At 31.2% G+C, this 22095-nt stretch overlaps 1 protein-coding gene across 1 annotated transcript; it reads right to left on the bottom strand.

The window, feature by feature from the left end:
* Positions 1–1224: 1224 nt before the first annotated feature.
* On the bottom strand, positions 1225–14115 carry LOC143056841 (uncharacterized). The gene is made up of 8 exons (XM_076230009.1): positions 12663–14115; positions 11567–11660; positions 9730–9833; positions 8304–8358; positions 5421–5527; positions 4111–4401; positions 2743–2800; positions 1225–1803 (listed from the first exon to the last, which is right to left on the bottom strand). The coding sequence occupies exons 3-7, from the start codon at positions 9803–9805 to the stop codon at positions 2748–2750; spliced, it is 582 nt and encodes a 193-aa protein (XP_076086124.1). The 5' UTR covers positions 9806–9833; positions 11567–11660; positions 12663–14115; the 3' UTR covers positions 1225–1803; positions 2743–2747.
* Between the last annotated feature and the right edge of the window lie 7980 nt (positions 14116–22095).

The following is a 22095-nucleotide window of genomic DNA, read 5'->3' as shown; positions in this document are numbered from 1 at the left end:
ACATCTAGAAATTGATATTGAGGGTCGGTTGAAAACAAATCTTTCCGACAAAAGAGATGATTTCAGCTTTCCAATTGTGAACTTTCCATTTCTAAGTAGCAACATTCCAGCAGCACCTGCATATATACGGGGTATATATTTCCCAATTGATACGATATTCCCGTGCTTGCATTTCCTATCATGATTTTCTTGATAGAGGGTTACTGCTCACAAGGAAGCTATTAAACCAAGAGTTCCAAATGGTGAAGTTGAAATCATCCCTTCGTAAATTTTACGGACGCCATCACGAGTTGGTTGACCGTTATGGAATAACCGTTTCACAAATGATATCGGATATGTTCCTTACGTCGTAACTACAATCCCCTTCCCTTTCATGAATGTGACCTACCCAATTAGACTATTTACCGGATTTGTAATCACATAAGCAACACGACGGGTGCCATATGTGGAGCAGGATCTGCTTACCCTTCCGGAGCACCTGAGATCACCCCTAGTTTTTGGTGGGGTTCGTGTTGTTTATTCTTTAGTTTTCTATGTTGTGTCATGTACTATTGTGTTTCTGTTTGTCTTTTTCATTTTTAGCCATGGCGTTGTCAGTTTGTTTTAGATTTATTAGTTTGACTGTCCCTTTGGTATCTTTCGTCCCTCTTTTATCGACGTACTTTATAGACATAACACGAGGGGTGTTACATATGGAGCAAGATATATTTACCTCTCCGTAGAACCTGAGATCAACCACTGTTATTAGTGTTGTTCGTAGGGCAGAATTAAATTGCACCAACTACAGTTTTGAAAAGATATCAAATACGTCACTCTCTATTTTTGTGTTCATAGTTTAAACTGTATATATAGCAAAAACAGCCATGTTCAAGACTGGATGAAGGCAATCATTTAGTTGATATGTAGGGTAAATGTTAATCACAGTTCATAAAATTGGCACAATTGGATGATTTTTAATTGGCGTAAGGATACAAATAGTTTTTCCAATGAAGTGGTGCAGAAGTAGTATTGGCACAAATGTATTAATTTTTGGCGCATATATATATATATATATATATATCGCCCTGTTCGTTTTAGTCAATAGTTCTCTATTTAGTGTATTGTGTACTGCTGTTAGTTCAATATTTATTTTGCCATATAATTGGCAGTTTTTATTCGCCTGATGATTCTTATATTCCCTAGGCCTCTCTTTTTAAAACACAATATTTGTGAACACAAGTCGTATCAAGCGACAGATCTTTTGTTTAATTAACAGACATTCGAACTCAATTCTACCAAGGCAGTAATTGAAAAAAAACCATATCGTATCTATCCAATTAAAATCGCATGAAGTCTACTACTAAACAATAAAAAAATGAACGACGACATAATATATATTCAGTTCAATTGTTTATTAAAAGTCTTGCTTGAAGTTGTAGGATGCGACAAGTTATTCATGGTTAGATTCGATAACTTTACATTATAGAATTGAGAACGGAACCCACGAGGAAAGTATTTATTACTCAATTGTAATACTTTTGGTAGTTAAATATATATACAATACATTCACTAGCAAAGCTTAAGTTTCAAGCAGTTATTTTTGTAAATGCGTAGCGTCAGTCAAATGTTCATCTTTTTTTCGGTGATCAACGTGTAGTATGGCAGTTAATTTGTACATTTGTCTTCGAAACTCAATTGTCGACACATAAATGAGTATCAAGTATCCCATCATATCAGTCGTCTAACCTGGACTATATTGTTAAATTTCAAAGGTGTTAGTTTATATTGCGCTTGGTAAATCCAGTGTCATAAAACTCACTTGAACTGAAATATAATCATAAAACACCTGTCAAAATGCTTATTCAGGTATTCAAAATAAATCAAAGATATTTACGTAGAAGAGTTATTATTTGTAAATTTAACGGATTTTGTAATTTTAAACCTGAGAAAGACAAGATAGCACAGCGATTCATATTGTTATACAAATCGTTAGTAAGGTATCAATTTGGTGTTACAACAATGGTCGCATATAGAATTTTATTCAAAATCCATAATTACAAAACACTTGCTGAAAGTGTTACTGAATCTGGAAAATTTACGATAATGACACTATACCAGTTCTGTTAAAACTTATTGCTCTTTTTAGAACACGAGACAGTTAATTTATTATTTATTCATTATTTCTATATATTAGATATATCAACCCTTTAATATGAGGAGACAATATCTACTATATGTACTACCAACAGTAACATATTTAATCAAAAAAATGTACCATGGAATATCCACAAACATACAAAACTACCTCAATACTTGAGACATAATCGAACAATATAGATGGTTGGTTGAATCAATTTTTCAAAGAACTATAATGGTATCGTATGTGTTTAGTACAATTGTCGATAGCAAGAGTATTGAACAGGTATACATTTCTATATTAAAGGTTTCTGTCACTTTCTGCTTTTTGAAAAGTATTGCATAACTTGTTTTAAAAACAAGAGTTAGAATTTGATTTTAACAAATAGTGTAAACACTTGACCACAACTTCACTGCAAGGAAATGTAACACTATAAACTAAACGGTCAATAACATATTTATGTTCTGTGTGCTCTTTAAGTGTATAAAATTATTTAAAAGAAAACGTAGCCTCAAAATGATAAATATCATCCAATTTCGAACGTATTTTAATGTTAAAAAGGTTTAGCAAATAAATAACAAATGGCTTCTTAGTTTCGATAAAAACAAATTATGTCAGACATTTACCTAAACTAGGCATTCATAGTCATGTATCTGCCTGAGGCAAAACTTTGATCAGTCGTATCTGAAAACAAATGAAGAATTATGTAGTTAATATGCATGTTTGATTGTTTCGTCTAACGATTCAATGCACATGTCATATGCTACTGTAGTGATATGATATTCATCTTTATTAGGATTTGATATTCTACGTGAAGCAATCAAACCCGGTTTTTATATGGTTCTCATTGTTCAGTCTTTTGTTTTTAAGTAGTGTTTTGGAGACAGCCGTTTTTCGTTTGGTTTTGCGTCTATGTTGAGTTGTCTTTTGGCATCTGATATTTACTTATCCTTTTGTGCAATTCTGCCTTCTGTGCCTTTATTTATAGATAATTATACGGTATACACAACCACGAAAAATTATAAAAAGAACCATAAGAGCTAAAACCTTTAAAAAATCGTATCATTTAAAACTTGACTTTATCAAATATACGCTACTTCATTTGGAAGCCAAATAAGTACTTTAATCTGCAAATGCAAATATTTGGGACTCGGTGGCCGTGTTGTTTAAGAGAGGGACGAAAGATACCAGAGGGCAGGCAAACTCATAAATTGAAAATGGTTAAAGTATGTGCGAAACAATAAAAAATAAGAAGTATCCACTATTATATTGAGAATTATCAAATATAGTACCTTGTATCAGGGAACATTGAAATAATCAAATTTGAACGGAAATTATACCACAATCACCTCCTAGTATGATTTTTTTTTATATACGATAAAGTATGAAAGTAATCAAGCATTTTCAAATATGAAACTAACTACCGAAAGTTGTTGACCGTAGTAAAAAAAAAATATAAATTGGTAGTACCTTTTCTTTAATGCATTTCCCTCAGTTTTAGTTTGTAACCCGGATTTGTATTTTTCTATCGATTTATGAGTTTCGAACAGCGGTCGACTATTGCTGCTTTTATTTAATGTAACGTTATAAAACATGTTTTGAATATCTTAACCGGTGGAATGTACGTTTCTGTAAAGAAGAATTGGTTAAACAAATAAATTAGTTTTTTGTTTAAATTCCAAATATTTTAGATAAGCACTAAACAAAATAGATTTAAACATATAAAGTTAATTCTTTTCAAATAAGAACACAATTCTCCAATATTTTCTCTTTAGAATTATAATAGATCATTGCATTATACTTACATTTACGAGTCACGATTTCCACAGAATTGGTTCAACAAATAAATTAGTTTTTTGTTTAATTTCCAAATAACTTAGATAAGCACTAAACAGAATAGATTTAAACATATAAAGTTAATTCTTTTCAAATAAGAACACAATTCTCCAATATTTTCTCTTCAGAATTATTATAGATCATTGCATTATACTCACATTTACATTTACGAGTCACAATTTCCACATGTGGTGAATTTGATGATCTAGATACCGAATTATTGTTTTGACATTGTTCACGTGAACTTGTATTACAATTGTCATTTTGAAATTCGCACTGGTTGGATGTTGCCTGATCCCGATATATTTCTGAATTTCTATTGTCAGTTGGAGTTGCTGTTGGCCTACCACCCTCTGTTGTTCTATTATCTGCAACTTCTTGAATATCTCCATTTACGACTTGATTTAAAGGAATTCGATCCGGTGGTGGGATTATAGGGTCACGAGGACCTGAAGAAATAATTGTTACTCTTAAAAACTAATCATAAAACGAACTATAGGTTATTATTAATATTATTATTATACAGTATTTATAACAGCGCATTATATAATATTAAAATTACCCTAAGCGCTTTACAATATATTTCCATATACATATATAAGTATTAACAATAAAATATAAAAGCCCATGTTTAAAACTTTTAAAACAAAAACATTTGAAAAACTAGCATTGATAAAACAATAAAATTTATATAAAATGGGCATGATAAATTAAGGAGATATTGAATCGGTACCAACAAAAGTAAGTTAAAACTTCAAATTATTTGCTAAAAAAAATCTAAAATAACCAATAAAAGTATACTAAGTTAAAAATTCGGAAAAAAAAGTAGAAGCTTAAAAATTCTAAAATTACAATGATGTAAAAATATTTTAAGAACTATTAAAAGCATGTCTGAATAAATGAGTTTTCAAATTTTTCTTAAAAACGTTCACACAATGGATGTGTTGCCGGAGATTCATCCGCTTCACATTTAAGAAATAATGATAAAACTCTAAGACACAGTTTTATTATATATCTGCATTTGTTGCTTGTATGAGTTTAATTCAATAACTGTTCAGACAATCATTCCTCATTCTAATATATAATATAATGAATACGCTATACAAAATCTCTATATTTGTTAAGGTGATAGCCGTGTTCTGTTATAACCGAATATCTTTTGTACAAAGCAGTTATTAGGAACATACTTTTCTTCCAAACAAAATTGAGAACATACAAACGTACAGTGACATATAGTTGTAAACTTCTATGACACTTATTTTCACTTGTTCATTTTGTAACAATAAAATACTTTTCGAATTTTGAATTTTGTTAGCAGATCGGTATTTTTGTTAAATTACTTTTTTTATATCCGCTTTTAAATGGTCAGAATGTTTGACAAGAAACCGCTTTCTTAGAATGACCTCTAGTAGTAAGTAATTGACGTACATTCATAAGAGAGAGAGAGAACAAAAAGGAAAATACTTGCCATGATTGAAACACATATTAAACCTGCATATGCACTGTTCGTGTGTTCTCCATATATACACAACAACTATGAATAGAACCACCACAGCTACACCGAGAACAACCACTCTGTCATGAAATAATTGAACATATTTTGATCATTTTACCAACAAGACTTGTATTGCATATCTTAAATTAATATCATAAGAATACGAAAAGTTTAACTCACAGTTATAATTAAAATATACAATTATGCACATTTTTTATCTCAATTAACATTGCCGTTGCAGCATTTACATGTTTTATTGCCTATCAGGATATCTAATTGACCGTGTATAAACGCGTCTTTGACATAAAATTTCTCAATGATTTGCTATATTGAAAGACAATCCAGAAATGTGTATGGAAAGCAGCAACGTACAATGCAAGTTATACAATAAAGAAATAGCTTTTAGCAGATAATAAGACATGTAAGATACCGATTCAGAAGATCATTTGACACAATAAAAAATAGTTATCCTATAAATTCGTGGAAAAAGCCGAGCACAAGACGTATTATGACTACTGCTACAATTTACGACTTTCAGTAATAATTGGTAATTTGAAACACATACAAGTACTCGTAGTTGGTTATTGTGCATGCTCACAACGTGTCTTTTTATGCTGGCAAAAATAATGGTAGTTACATAACTAATACGATGCGGACAAGAAAACTCATGACAGGAAACAATTCAGGCATAATATTATAGTAACCTTTATACGGCTACAGTGAATATAACTTTTAACCTCTCATTAGAACTGTCAGAATAAACTGTCATAGAACTGTTCTAAACTGTCACAGAACAATTTTACATAGAACAGTTCTTCATTATCACTGAACTAGTATATATTTGTTTAGGAGCCAGTTGAAGGACGACTCCAGGTGCGGGAATTTCTCGCTACATTGAAGAACTGTTGGTGACCTTCTGCTGTTGTGTTTTTTTTCTATGGTCGGGTTGTTGTCTCTTTGGCACATTCCCCATTTCCATTCTCAATTCTACTCTAGAAATTTTTCTAAGTAGAACTGTCAGGATCAGTTTTAGGGTAGAACTGTCTATAACTGTTCTAGGTAGAACTGAACAAATCAGTTCCAAACGTATAAATGTGAGCAGAATTGAAAAATGCTGTTCGAGCCGTATAACTGACTGTTAAACAGTTCTAAATGACGTCACTGCAGTTAGGGCATCTCACTGACCATTCAGTGTTATTATTATCGTTGATGAAGAGAGTTTTTTTTTTTAAATATATATACCATAATCTTGTGACTTATTTATGTTTTAGACAAAGAGTTCTTATAACTGTTCTATTGATAGAACTGATTAAATTAATTCTAGTTGTAGAACTGACGAAATCAGCTCTTATCGTAGAACTGTTCTAATCGTAGAACTGTCTAAAACTGTCAGGATAATTTCTAGGTTAGAACTGTTCTAGCTAAAAATGTCTTAAATGTGTTAGGATGACAGTTCTACATTCTGTCCTGGAACAGTCCTTCTGACAGATTTGATGAGAAGTTAGAAGTGGAGATCACTGTAACTGAACGAGACTAGCATGATATTGATGAAAGGCGTTGTCGTAAACAATATGATGATATATATAAAAAAAAAAAAAACACACAAAATAGAATTAAAAAAAAAGTCAGTCGAATGAGTGAAAAAGAATTACAAAAAATTTACCACAGGAAATTTATCGCATTAGTTTCTAGTGTTTGCAGAAAGCGGTGAACGATCAGATTTCTACAGTAAGATGTGGTAAGATTATTTGAGACACAACTATTCACTCGAGTCCAAAATGACGTAGTTTAAGAAATTATATTTCACCGAATGACTTTCACCAATTATCAAAATCATAACATATATATCAAGCTTAATAAGACCTGACAAAATATATCAAAATCAAAATAAAAGCATGATGAACGTACAAAACGATAACGAAAGACACAATATGATATACAGAAACAAACGGTAACAACTGTATTCTAACACATTTTGAACTTTAAAACATCTTGATTTGTTTTCAAAGTGAAAGGTATGATAAAATTATCATTTCAGTTGAATATTCCTCAATCAGAGTTTCCCTCTTACTTGTCGTTGATGAAGTATTAAAAAAGATATACATTTTAGTTCGGATGAAAACTACTTATGTTAGCACATGAAGAGACGAGCACACTGTTTAATATGACATGACATGCAAGTGAATAAAAGCCTCCGAACGTATCCATACTTAGATAAACATCCATCTAACCTTAACCAGAGATAACAATACACAGTAACATGCACGTTCTTACCTGCTTTTATTCTAGTAAAATAGAGATGCACGTTTGTTTTACATACCTGTTCAATCTTAGAGCTAAACATATTATTTTTTAAAAGTGATAATCTGACTCATTTTAGTCATTTAATGTCAAAATTCAAAGTTTAATGTTCCCAAATAGCGATCCAATATAATCTGTCATTTTATCATAATTGTTTATTTTCTTTTTATATTTTGAAAGTTAATACATTGCAATGTTATTCTTATGTCAGATTTAGTTAAGGGCTGTCATAATTTATATTGATGTTTTCAATGTAAATTTGTTTTAAAAATAAGATTATAATTTCTACATACTTATTATAACATCATATTGGAAAAAATATTCTCATTTTCAGTATTTTTTGGGTTAAATCTATTATAACTATGAGGAATGAACAATATTACAAATGTAGCAATACGTAGTATCAATAACATAATGTTTTTCTTTTGTTGAATCTATTTAATATTGTTTCTACACTCATAACGCGACAACTTTGTTCTCAGCCTTTTTGTAAAATGTGAAAGTAGTTGTTAGGTGGTATACAGTTTCTGCTGTTGTCCAGTAAAGTTTACTTACATTATTATCATTGTTGTATTGTCCGAGTCTTCAATATTTTCTTGTTGATGTTTAACTGAAATTAAGATAATATTTATTAATTTAACAAAACTAGTGGCTCACAATAGCCTGTGTCGCTCACCTGTATTTACTGTGGATTTGGAAATCATGTTAAGTAAGGTAAACATCATAAGGAAAAGTATTAGATAACCTACAAATGATTGAGGCTAAGATTGGTTTAATTTGTAGTGTTATTAAAGAACGTTATCCGATTGAAGTCTGACAATAATTAATGAAGATCCTTAATCATTATTCAAATAAATTTTCAAATTGTTGCCAATTGAAATTGTTTTTACATTTTCCCAATAGATTTCTATAGCAAATCCTTTTGCTCTGTTTTTAAATCAAGGTACCCTATTCATTTTCGTGGCTAATGTTAAGCCTATTAAGACCAGTAGATTAAGTAGAGAAGTCTTTTGTGAAAAATTGTAAAAACAAATCCTATAAAGGGTAATAACTCCTATAGGGGTCAATTGACATATTAGGGGCAGCATCCCAACAAAAGGTTGTCTGATATTTCTGAAAATTGCTGAACAGATACATCTTAACCTGGTAAACATTTCTATTTTGTAAAATTAGCTCAAGTTTCAGAGATGAAAAACTGCATTTTACCCCTTTGTTCTATATCTAGCCATGTCGGTCATATTGGTTTGCCGGTGGGGTCATAGAACACATTTTAAAACTAGTAACCCTGATGGTGACTGAAAGAAGACAATAATGATAATAACAACGATGAACAGATGAAATAGTATTTTTCGTCTAGTGGCAAAGATGAACTCACTTTTGTACTAGAAAAGAACGTAATGTTTTGCAAAATAGGCATAGGCAAACGGCTACTAGGCTATAACAAATATAAATATGCAAATTGAAAATTAAATATATATTTGCAATTATGCCAGAGTATTGATAAAAAGACCAAATAAAATAACTGAACTGCACAACAATCAGTTGCGGCTTAGAAATACATATATTTTGCAATATTTTAAAATACTACTCGAATGAAGACATGTACCCTACACTGCAACCTTATTATGAATCAATTTGTTCGTGTGAAATGTTCTTAAATTATTCGCAAGAACAACTGCATTCGAGGCATCCTCGATGCAATTTTTTTCTGAGGCAGTTCAAGGAAAAAGATAGATATTAAAAGGTAATACATTTAATTTCAATATCTATGTGGTGTAACATGCGGGGATGTATATGTGGATACAAAGTAGACTTAAATTCAATAAAAATCATAGTGCTATCATATATTACAATAACAGACTGGAGAGCAATAGGTGCATTGACTTGATTATTATAAGGTGCATGCATCACTAATCATACGGTTCTTATGACGTATGAAGTTGATCGACGACACAACATATTCAATTTGAGAAAATCATACCTATGGGTAATTGTGATGAGGTAGACAAAACTACACTAAGTTTTGTCGACTGTGTTTCAGTTCTTTTTGACGACATCTTTACTTCCGGTACACTATTGGAATCTCTGCAGCAAAAAACAAAATTATGTCTAGCAGTTTGTTATAGTAAGTTGTGAGATAGAAGCTTTCTACATGAAAAAATGCCTGAACCAAGTTAGGAAAATGACAGTTGTTTTCCATTCGTTGGATGGTTTGAGCTTTTGAGGTTGCCATTTGATTAAAGTCTTTCCGTTTCGAATTGTCCTCGGATTTCCGTTTTTTTGTGATTTTAATTTTTATTAGAATTTCAACTTGCATATTTGATACGACAACATTGAGTTATCTTACAAATGCACATATGTTATACCATATGAATGATTTATACTGCTAACAAGTAGGTAAAATGCACGTCAGGAATACAAAATTTGTTGTCCATTCATTTGATATGTTTGAGCTTTTGATTTGGCCATTTGATTTGAGACTTTCCTTTTTAAATTTTCCTCGACGTTAAGTATTTTTGTGAGTTTATTTTTTATATAAAGTAATAATCATATACCTCTCATAGGCAAAACATTGGTGAATAGACATTTATTCAAGATCTTCTTATTCTAATATTGGTTATTAATTATCATAGCATGACCTAATAATCAGCATTGAGTTCTTAAGTTATTTGTAGTTCACCGGAAAAAAGATATTTTTTTTAATTTCTATATTTATGCAATGCTTTTATAATTCTTAATCTATACATTTAGTACTAACAATGAATAACCATATAATGCTTATGTGTTTTTATGCAATCTCATTGACGTGCAATGACTTAAATACAAATACATACATGTATGCATGTAAACTATTAAAAAAATGTAGATTGACGATTTCCGTCAAACTTCCTAATTGATATTGGCAAACTTCCTAATTGATATTAATGAAGCTGCAATAGCAAATAGACGCATCAAATGCACTGATTATTACTGTTATCTTCTCAATCGTTTCTCTCCTCCAAAAAAATTTGTTTTCTAAACCATATATTGTTAAAAAAAAAAAAAGGAATACGGCATAGGGCTGTGCACTTGATAATATGTCGCATTTGATATAAAATGTGTAACATATATACAAGCAAACATACATACATACATACATACACATTCTAAATACACAAGTCCATGCGAACTACGATAATGGTAAAATAGAAGACTATTAGTGATGGGTGCAAGGGAAAAGGTGAACAAAACTAACTTTTAAGTCCTAACTATCTTGTAACCATTGGTCAAGCGTGCCGTAAGTGCTCCCTCTTATATCTTTCGCACCTCTTTGTCACCCGAAATAGTCTTTGCAGACAAGAATTTAACGAGTATTGATTAACTTATGTAATTTTAATATTAAAATCTGCTTTGTGTACTGTCATCAGATACGGTTGTCATCAGTAGTTTGAAAAGAGATTTAGTGATACACTCAAACCAATTATACTTTACAAAAAACAAGCTTAGTATTTGTAGATATAGGAAGATGTGGTGTTTGTGCCAATGAGACAACTCTCCATCCAAATAACAATTTGAAAAGGTAAACCATTATAGGTCAATGTACGGCCTTCAACACGAAGTTATAGATATACATATTTTAGCTTTTTGAATCAAATGGAAATGAAAATGTGTTTAATCGAAACAGTTGCTGTGGCAATTGGAAAACGGAAAATCTAACCTAACACCTTGTACCAAGAAGATTATTTGCTTACTTACAAAGCATAAAAACATTTTTAGGTAACACAATAAATCCTATTACGTCTACTTTAGAAACTAAAATAAAATAGAGTTATATGTACCTCGAATGAATTCGTTCATTTATATACTTGGTTCTTCGGCATGGTCCACAACCTTTTCCGGCCTTTTCCGTTCCCTCTGGACAATCCTCACATCCTACATTCAAAAAGTACAACATATTAAAGCAGTTAACTGATGTGCAATTACAGAAGATGTAATATCAATGGTTTTGTTTAAACATATTATCGGACTCAAGATTTTCTACTAGACAACGTCCTTATATTGATGTTGGTATGAAGCCTGCCCTGTTTTTGTAGTTTTGATGCCTTTATCTGGTATCGGGTAATTTGTTGTCATTGTATTTCATGTTTTACTTAAATCGTAAAGTTTTTGTTTCGTGTTGCCTTTTAATTTATACGTTTGATATTTTTTCGTGTAGTTATAAAACCACTAATTCATAGCCCCATTGCATTCTATGTTAAATATTGCAATTTCAAGCATTAATCATGTTAATGGCTACTTTGTTCGAATAAAGTTGCAGTTATGTCGTGTTAAAACTAAACCTTATGCTGACTTGTGTTGAAAAATCAACATACCTTTAGTTGCATATTAAAGCATACTGGTTCAACGAAGTTTGATAGTACAAAAACAGGAACTTCTAATTTGAACAACAGGCCAAATGTGCCCTCCTATTAAAATTTATGTATTTCTTTAATATTCAAACAATGGTTCTACCGTTTTTCCAAGTCCCTAAGCTTTCAATTGATACTAAAACTACCCAAATATTCCCACTATTAACACAGATACAGCTATGGATAGGAACTATTATGCACTACTTTCTTGAATGTTCTTTCCGACCGGGTCTTAATTACTGGTGCTATACCTGTAATTTTTTATTTGTTCTCTAAGACTGCTTGTTAAGTACGGTATATTTTTGCTATGTCTCATCACTTTCAATCCGGTGGTATTTTTATTTTCCTCTCAGAGTTCGTGTTTTGCAAAGAATTTTTGAATATCAACACCAGTGTATTTGTATCTTCACTATCCTTTTTATGCATGATGTCTTTATATACTTTATCGAATCCTCTGTTCGTTTTTGCCAGTTTGAGTTTTTATATTTATAAACTTTACTTGAATGTTTGCAGGTGACAATGTTACCTCCAGTTTTGTTCAAGTATTTTCCTTCTTCACACTCTGTTTGTTTGTCTTCACAGAGACAGGGATCACCATAGTAACACTTAGTTGTATCACATTCACAGCCTATCAGCTGATCGCAAAATGGAATCTTTTTGCTTTTACTATACTTTATCTCTGTAAGTAGATTGTGTAAAGTATTTTTAGCTTCCCAATTGTGAACTTTCCACTTTTGTGTAACAACATTCCAGCAGTATATATTCCAAAGTTGAAACGATATTCAATGGCTTGTATTTTCAATCACGATTCCCAGATATAGGGTTGATGTTCATAAGGAAGCATTTAAACCATGAGTTCCAAGTGGTGAAGTTGAAATCATCCCTTCGTTAATTTGACTGATGACATTACGAGTTGGTTGACCGTAAAGTCCCCTTTCCCGAATGTGACATACATGTACCAAATTTATTTATCGGGTTTGAACAAAAACAAAGCTACACAACGGACACCACATTTGGAGGTGGTTCTGCTCCAGTTGACATAGCTCTGTATTTATTCATATCAAATGTAATATTGCGATATTTCAAAAATTTTGTATTCTTGTATTTCATTTTGATAATGAGCTTTAGGTATATGCCTTTTTTGAGTTTTTTGTTACATATGACGTCGTGGCTCTGTACTTATAAATTCTGTCATTATGTTATGTGCTATGATGATGGTAAATTCTTGTATTTTTGTCTTTCCTTTTTACTAATGAGCTTTGTCTATATGTTTTGTATTTCTTTGTTACATACTTCTTTGTTTTTATAGTGATACATACTTTAACACTGTTGACTGCTATATCCCTATTTTGACATTTTTCTATTATGTCTGTTTGTTTTGTTCACAGATCGTTGTCTAAAGGAAATTTATGCGACTGTCATATAGGTTTGATATTTAACTAGCTATACATCCAGGTTTAAACTACCATTTCCTACATTAAAAAATGCCTGTGCCAAGTCACCAATATGACCGTTGTTACTCTTTCGTTTGATGTGTTTCAGTTTTTAATGTGTCCATTTGATTAGTAACTTTCCGTTTTGAATTTTTCTCGGCGATCAGTATTTTTGTGATTTTACGTTTTAACTATCCGGAGAACCTGAGATTAATACTAGTTTTTGTTGGATTTCGTGTTGCTCTGTCTTTAGTTTTCTGTTTACTATTGTTTGTCTTTCTGTCTGTTTGTATGTATTTATTTAAGCCATGGCGTTGTCTGTTTATTTCTGACATACAGTGGACACAGTACTTTTCAATACATGAAACAAAGCTTCATCCTCCAATTTTATGACTGGAAAATTTCCACTGATTTGCATAAATCATACTCCTTTGAATAATAAAAAATAAATGAATACTTCAATAATGGACAGTTTTTTTAAGTTCAGATTTAAGATGTTTCCTTTAGAGTTTACATCACAGTATTCTTTTAAATATCTAGCATTATCTTGATTTACTTCTTCCGATAATGAAACAGTGAGATTTGAAAAAAGCCATCAAAGTACTATCGCATCAATTCATTGATTCTGAAGTTTGAATAAAATGCAAGTACTGATTCGTACTTGGATCGATAGTAAAATTATAAAACACCATATGTGATATTTCAGCAAAAGAAATATGGATCAACTGCAGATTCCCAAGTAGAGTACATTCATTTAATTGTATTGAATTGTCGTTTGCATTTAATTTTTTTGAACAACTGTAGATTCTCAAATCAAGTGGTTTTATTGGTACAACTAGTATTTATTCTAACTATAACACACTATACTTGCCATTTGCATCACATTTATTAACTGCTGTAAAGCATTTTGTATCATTGTCGTTTCCTGTTGGTGATGAAGATATCAAATCAGGTTGAACCTTACCATCTGTACATGAAGTACATACATCTTTTGTAAATTGTATAGCACAGGGTAGTATTTCATGGCCTCAAAAATAGTAAATAATAAATATGAATTAAAGTCGAAGATGGTTATAGTATTGCAATTCTTCACGTTTTATTGCCAGATAAAATAAATAAACAGTTTAGATTTCTAATTTGTAAATTGTTTTGTAATATATTCGGTCGTTATTTTCTCAATTGTGTCACACGAGTCATATCGGGCCTTCTATAGCCGACTATACGGTATTGGTATTTCTCATTATTGAAGGCCACATATTGTCTATAATTGTTCATAAACACTTTATTTGAACTTTGATAGACAGTTGTCTTATTAGCCGTCATATATTATCTCCTTATTCTAAATTTGGAATGACAATATCCAAATCCATGCACAGTGAATAAACCACCTGGATTATGTCATATTCCTTTCACAGTCCGAAATGTATTGCACATTTTTTACATTTTAATGCGCTTAAATGATTAAATGACATTCAATAAATGTCTGTAGTCGATATTTAAATCATAAGAAGTACTTTAATTTTTTTTTTCATTGTTTATGAATTATTAGCGGTCAAAAGCGTACGTCCTTTCTAGTTTTCACAACATCAGCATAACAGATACGATGCAATATACTTTTACGATAAAAGTTTGTTTATTATGTTCGAATGTGAAAACACTATTGTTGCAATATTATGTTGCAAAGTATATTTAAGCCACGTTCTCTTCTCGCCAGGATGTTGACATTCCCATACGGAATCAAATGTATACCTCTTCTGGCTGGTGTTCTCCATTTATTTGGAGTCGTAGTTCTTTCTCACATGTCACAAGTAGAGCTGGATCTGATTACCCTTCCGGAGCACCTGCGATCAACCCATTTTTCAGTTGGGTTCCAGTTGTTCAGTCTTTAGTTTTCTTTATTGTGTTTTTGTACCATTGGTTTTCTGTTTGTCTTTTTCCTTTTTAGGAAAGGCGTTGACAGATTTTTTTTCGACTGATGATTTTGAATGATCGTTTGGTATCGTTCGCCCCTCTTTTTTAGACATTTGTAAAAAAAAAAAGAATACTAAAGCAGCTAGGTCTTTATTTCAAAGACAGTTATTTCATTTTATTCTTTCCATTTATGATTCAAGAGCTTGTATATGCTTTTCAAAATTTGTTTAAAAGGCGTCTGAGGAAAAAAATAGAGCCAGCGTGTAAAAAAAAGTTTTGGTTGCAACTTTACCAATATTAGAACATGGATTTGAGTTATAAATTTCACGTTTAGAAGTTGTGAATCTTTAGCGTTATTGACGTGACTCGGTTTTAATACATCCCGCAATTATTTTTGTTTTTGCCTTCTTAATATGGGATGTAGGTCGGTCCTGAAGTGCAATTCTGATACGAAGGGTTTTACATGGCTATTAGGTTGCTATTTTGTTTACCTTCGTATTCATGTTAATTTATTTTCACTTCTTAAAGTCATTGTCAAATATGCTATATACTACACTTGCTTTGTTGGTGTCTATTTTATATCGATTTTTATGATTGTTTGAATGTTTATTTATTTGTGTTGTGTGTCTTTGAAAGAAAGGTCAAGATACCAAGGGACATACACATTAACAAGTTGAAAATAAAATGACAATGATATGGCAAAAGACAATTATCAGTATTTATAAAAACAGTAAAGAATTATGAATTCTGAGTAACACAAACCCCTCAATAAAACAGGGATTGATATCAAGTGCTATGGATAGATAAGCAGATCCGTCTTTACATGTGGCAAGTGTGATGTTTGTTAACACAGTTCGACTTTTGGATGAACCACGGATATACACGTTGGATATCGTGCTTACTATTAAAAAAGGTTAAAATCAGTCTTTGGAAAATGCCTATACCAAGTCAGGAATATGGCAGTTTGTTGTTCATTCCGTTAAGAGCGTTTGATTTTGTCATTCTATTTTAATATTCCTTGAAGATCAGAAGGTTTGTCATGTTTTTCATAATATAACTAAAGAGCTTACCTGGTTCACAATTCAAATACGCTCGACATGATCTTCTATCACCATCAATTGTATAATAGACATAGTGTTCTTCAGTAGTAAAAATCTGATAGAATAAATAGAGATGTTGGTTGTGATAATTAAATACAAAAAGTAGAGATTATATTATTGCCATTGAAACAACTTTCTGGAAGAGACAAAATATCATGCATATAGGTAATGATAGATTATATGTCGTTTAAAAAAACCATCTTAATGACTGACTCATTAAAGTATTTGAAAAGGACGCAAATAATAGCAAACGGAAATTCAAACTAATGAATCAAAAATAAACTGACGAAGTCAGTGATATTTTACAGTGTTCAAATGATACCTGTCAAGAATAATCTGATGCTAAAAATTTAATAAGTTAACATGTTTCATTTCAAATGAAGATACGTGTTCTTTACACATCAATATTGAAGATTCCATTTGACAGGGTGTTTTTAAATGAATTTTCTAAGAGATAAGCCAATATTACAAATCATTGTGTCGATAATAGTATTATGTAAAATTTAAAATTGGTTTAGGGGTACGACCAATTTAAAGTTAACCAGCTACAAACGTATCAACTTTATCGGAGTTGACAACTTGATTACATCCACAAGCACCCACAAAGTTTATGAACATGAACAAGATAAGTGAACAAAGGAACACCGTTCGATGATATGCAAAATAAACACAAACGAACGCAATAATTGTGGATAGTTTATATCGAAATATCAAAATGGACAGGGCAGTTTAAATTACATTGATTGGAATTATTTTATTTTCTGCAATTTTTACCAGTTCAATTACAAAACAATTGATAATTCTGAGCATAAATATCATCAGTCGGTAAACGTTGTTTAATGTATCAAATACATAGATAGTAGACGGATCTTTTTTGAGTTTGTCATAAACAGATGTGGGAAATTCAATGCATGTACTTATCTGTACGCGTGTATCTATAGAACATTAATACGAAACTACGTGAAAGGAGATAGTCCGGTAAGGGCTTATTTCGGCCTAAAATTCGTAGTAAATCTGATAAAAGATTTTGTACATTTTTTTAAGCACTAAAGTATCTATTTCATTCGATTCATTTGGTTATGGTAAAACATTTTGATTGACTTGGTCACAAACAACGCTCAATTTTAAGCTTTAATACGAAAATTATATGAAATATACCATTTAACGTCACCTTTCAGATGATTTTAGTTTAAAATGGTAGTAGCCACTTTCGTGTTTACTCTCAATATTTATGTATATTATTTATGATCTTTAAATACAACATATATTTAAATATTAAATATGAACACAAGTGCAGCCACTTTTATTTTAGACACAAATTGTCTTAAAAGCAGCACAAATGTTAAAATCGTTAAAATATCATTATTTTTGCATGAAATAATGAAGCTAGTCCCTGGTGCATGCCTATTATCAAAAACAGCGCATATTTATAAAACAAAAGCATGTTACATTCCAATGAATAAGAAAAAAGTTAAGAATTTAATAACTTTGTAAAAACACTATATTTTGAGACCAAAAGGGGGTCTTACTAGGCCTGCTACTTTGTTTATGTCATTGCAATGTACATAAATATGTGGTCACGCTACCCAACAGTTGATGGAGCACGTAACAAGCATACTTGATTATAGCCATGCTGTCTTCGATGAATAATTTAAGTGTTATAACGATTATATGTCATCTTATCCTTCCTGATAACAGTTTATTAGTTTGAGACTTACTGGTAGCACTTGAAAACGACTCGTCAGCCCTCGTTATGTGATATAAGCTGTTTACGAATATATTGTTGGTCGTGATAAATGATATTTGTCTACATTTACGAAACGACATTATCACCTGCTTTGTGACGAGACATGTTTTCGTATGCAGAAATGCCTAACTTTCTCACTAATAGTAGTTGCTATTTAAGAGATGAGCTCAGTTTCACAGTTGTGATCTTTCTATTTATATGTAGCAGCATATAAGCAGCGATTTTATATGGAGTACATGTTTCCTAGTTGAAACAATATTCCGGGGCCTGAATTTCTTTTCATGATTTCCTTGATAGAAGGTAGCTGGTCAAGAGTTGGTCGACAGTATTGAATGACTGTTTCACAGATGACGTATGTTCCTATAGTCGTAACAAAATCCAGTCCATCTTTTTTCCAAATTTGATCTACCGAATTAGACTTATCCCCGATGGGTGCCACATGTGAAGTAAAACCTGCATGCACTTCCAGATCATTTGTGATCAACCCATTTTTTGTTGATTTTTGGTTCGTTTTGCTGGGTCTTTGACGTTGTGTTTGTGTACTGTTTCTTTGTGTTTATTTTTGTAATAACGTTGTCAGTTTATTTACGAATTATGGCATAATTTGCAAAACTATAAAATACCACAACATGACAAATGTAAAATTATTCAAACGAGAAAACAAACGGCCTCATTTGTGTTCAAAATAATGAAGAAGAAAAAAACACGTATGGTTTAAAGCAACACACGACAACCATAGAATTATAGGTTCCTTGCTTGGAATCGGCATATAAAGAAATAGGCGGTGTTAAAATAGTTGGAGTGTACTATTGGGTACATTTGGTTTCGTTCGCCTCACCTTTATTATATTAACGTATAGTGACAATTGTTGTTGTCCGAAATACATGGTATATCATATTTACTAGTGTATGCCTTAAAGAAGTTGATATATGACACATTCAACGTTTTGAAAAAATGTACATAAATCTGGGGGATTACAAACAAAAATGCAACCAACAAGATACAACTAAATTAATATGTGTGTAGGAACAAGGATGTTGATAAATGCAGAGACCAGCCTTTGTATTAACATTTAATGCAATATAGCTTTGTTAAGCTGATTTATTTTTTAGACATGTTTGACAGATTACCAATAATCATATTTTCAAAAATGACATCTTTACTTGTTAACAGAAAACAGGTAATACGTACCTTGGCTATTATGCAAAGAACAAATGTAGCACGCAAGGTCCTTTTAACCTGGCTTGTCATCTTTAAATCATTTTCTGTAATCAGAGAATGTATGGTTTGATTAGATAATTGAATACAATTTATTTATTTTAAAATATTACCTTGAATCAGATCATAACAATCGAAAACTTTTCTTGACGCGAAAAAGTCACAAAGGTCATATAACCTTAACACATTCACGTCTACGTTAAATCTTATTGTTTGCTGTTTTTTTCTTGTGTGAATAAAAAATGAAAAATGAAAACACTTTCTTTTTATGATTGGCCATGCGGAAATTATCGTCCAAAGACCTAATAGATATATGCAATTTATGTCATCGTATAACTTTCAACAATGATTTAAATCCTAACCGTGTTGAAAATTTGTAAAGCTCATACATAACAAAAGAACTGAAACAAGAAAACTAACCCAGGGGTAAATATGTTTATTCGCACTCAAACCTCCGATAAGAATGGACAAATGTGAATTACCGAGTAATTATACTATAGCATAAGCAAGTAGGTTTTTGTTTGGCTGTACGTAGCACAATAAATGAATAACAAAAACAAACACACACACACAAATAATTCGGAATATCGCTCTTAGAATATTCGCATTTCCTATATATGCGTGTTTGCATTTTGTTATGGCATGTGTATATTGTATCATTATAATATTTCTTAATTGTGATTAGCAACTGGGAAAGTCTACACAGGAGAAACTAACAATGAAATGGGCATCCTGTCCTGTTGAAGTCACATCTGAAAATATACGCAAGCTCTCTTCAATCTAATTCAAATAGATCCAATGAATTTGTTTGCGCTGATGGTTTGTTAGTGATATAATAATAGCTCTTCATCAGCATGCTATATGACATTTTATTTTACAACTTTACCCTTAATTATCTTAACATGTTTACACATATTACATTTTCGATCAATATACGTTTAAGGACATTTCAACTATACAAATATTTAATTATCATTATCGATACTTAAACACTAAGTAGTTAATAAAGTAACAATTTAATAAAGTTATTTTCTTTCATTAAATCATTTTCACAAGACTATCATACAATGTTTAATGTTATACTTGATATCACTATATGTCAACAAATAGAAGTAGCTGATAAACTATGATTTGACCCATAAGGACTTCTGTCAGGTAAATATACAAAGTTGTCCGACCATTGGACCAGTATAATATCATAAATAGATTAAAACATGATTATTTTAAATTTTATAATGTATTCTGTTTTTACAATTATTACGAATTAAGCGTGGTATAACTATTCACTTAAAGTATAAGCCGTCATTTATTAAAACCCAATGAAATCTAATTAACTGTATAATATCTTTATTGTCACTGATGTTTTTATGATAAACAATATTTCTTATATAACTGTATCTCTTGTAGCCTTCATCTCAAGTTCGATAGGATAAATGTGTCTAAATTAAATCAATTATATTTTTAATATATGTCCATTAAAATTTTAAAAGAAAAAGTTGTACTTACAGTTTAAAGTGTACAGCGCGCGGGTACCCGGAAATGGTATTTATATTTTTGACTGTAAAGGAAGTAACCGATGGTCTATCTCAATCAAGGTTGTGTTTAGGTATATTACTAGGTGAAATTATTATTTTATTTGCATATATATTGCATAACACCACAATAGGTATTCTGTTTCTGTTGTGATTGCGTTTAAAAAGACTGTTTAACTCATCACTAGTCCATACGAACTCATATCAATTCATGGACATAGGGTCGACTTAAAATGCAAGCAGAGTGGGTGCATTTGTTAATCAAGGCTAAGTATTTAACTCAAATTCCTTATCAAACAAAAAATCACCAGCCCAAACACACCAATGGAATGGATAACCACTGTCATATTCCTGACTTGGAACATGCATGTATTACCAAATGGAAAATTGGATTTTTAGGGCTACATAAAACTCATCAGTGACGCTCACAACAAAATTAGAATAGTTGTAAAGCCAAACAAGTACAAAGTTGTAGAGCATTGAGGACCTAAAATTGAAAACGTTGTGCCAAATACGACTAAGGCTATCCTATTTATGCCTCTATTTTATTAAGATAATATTTTATATGTTGTGTCGTGTGTACTATTGTTTTTCTGTTTGTCTTTTTTATTTTTAGCCATGGCGTTGTCAGTTTGTTTTAGATTTATGAGTTTGACTGTCCCTTTGGTATCTTTCGTCCCTCTTTTATAAACCATTAAAACGAACGGGAAAACTTCTATGACGTGAATTTAAGTAGCTAGAGATCATTAATATTGTATTGTCTTTAACAATGACGGACAGAATAAATAACGATGCACTCGTTGAAAAGATATTCTATTAGGAATCTGTTTAGATAATTCGAATAATATAATTATTAACGCAATAATACTTTATTTTAAATGGGCTATTTGGAAAATACGTAATAAATGCAAATTCGAAAAAAATAAACTGAGTATGCAGTCTATACAGGCTTTGTTGAAATTGCATATGAAAAACGAATTAAAACTACTATTACTACGGTCAGATATAAAATATATAT

The sequence above is a fragment of the Mytilus galloprovincialis genome, chromosome 13 (assembly GCF_965363235.1).
Source record: "Mytilus galloprovincialis chromosome 13, xbMytGall1.hap1.1, whole genome shotgun sequence".
In the NCBI taxonomy this organism is placed as follows: Eukaryota; Metazoa; Mollusca; class Bivalvia; order Mytilida; family Mytilidae; genus Mytilus; species Mytilus galloprovincialis.
This window is presented reverse-complemented; position numbering and strand designations above follow the sequence as displayed.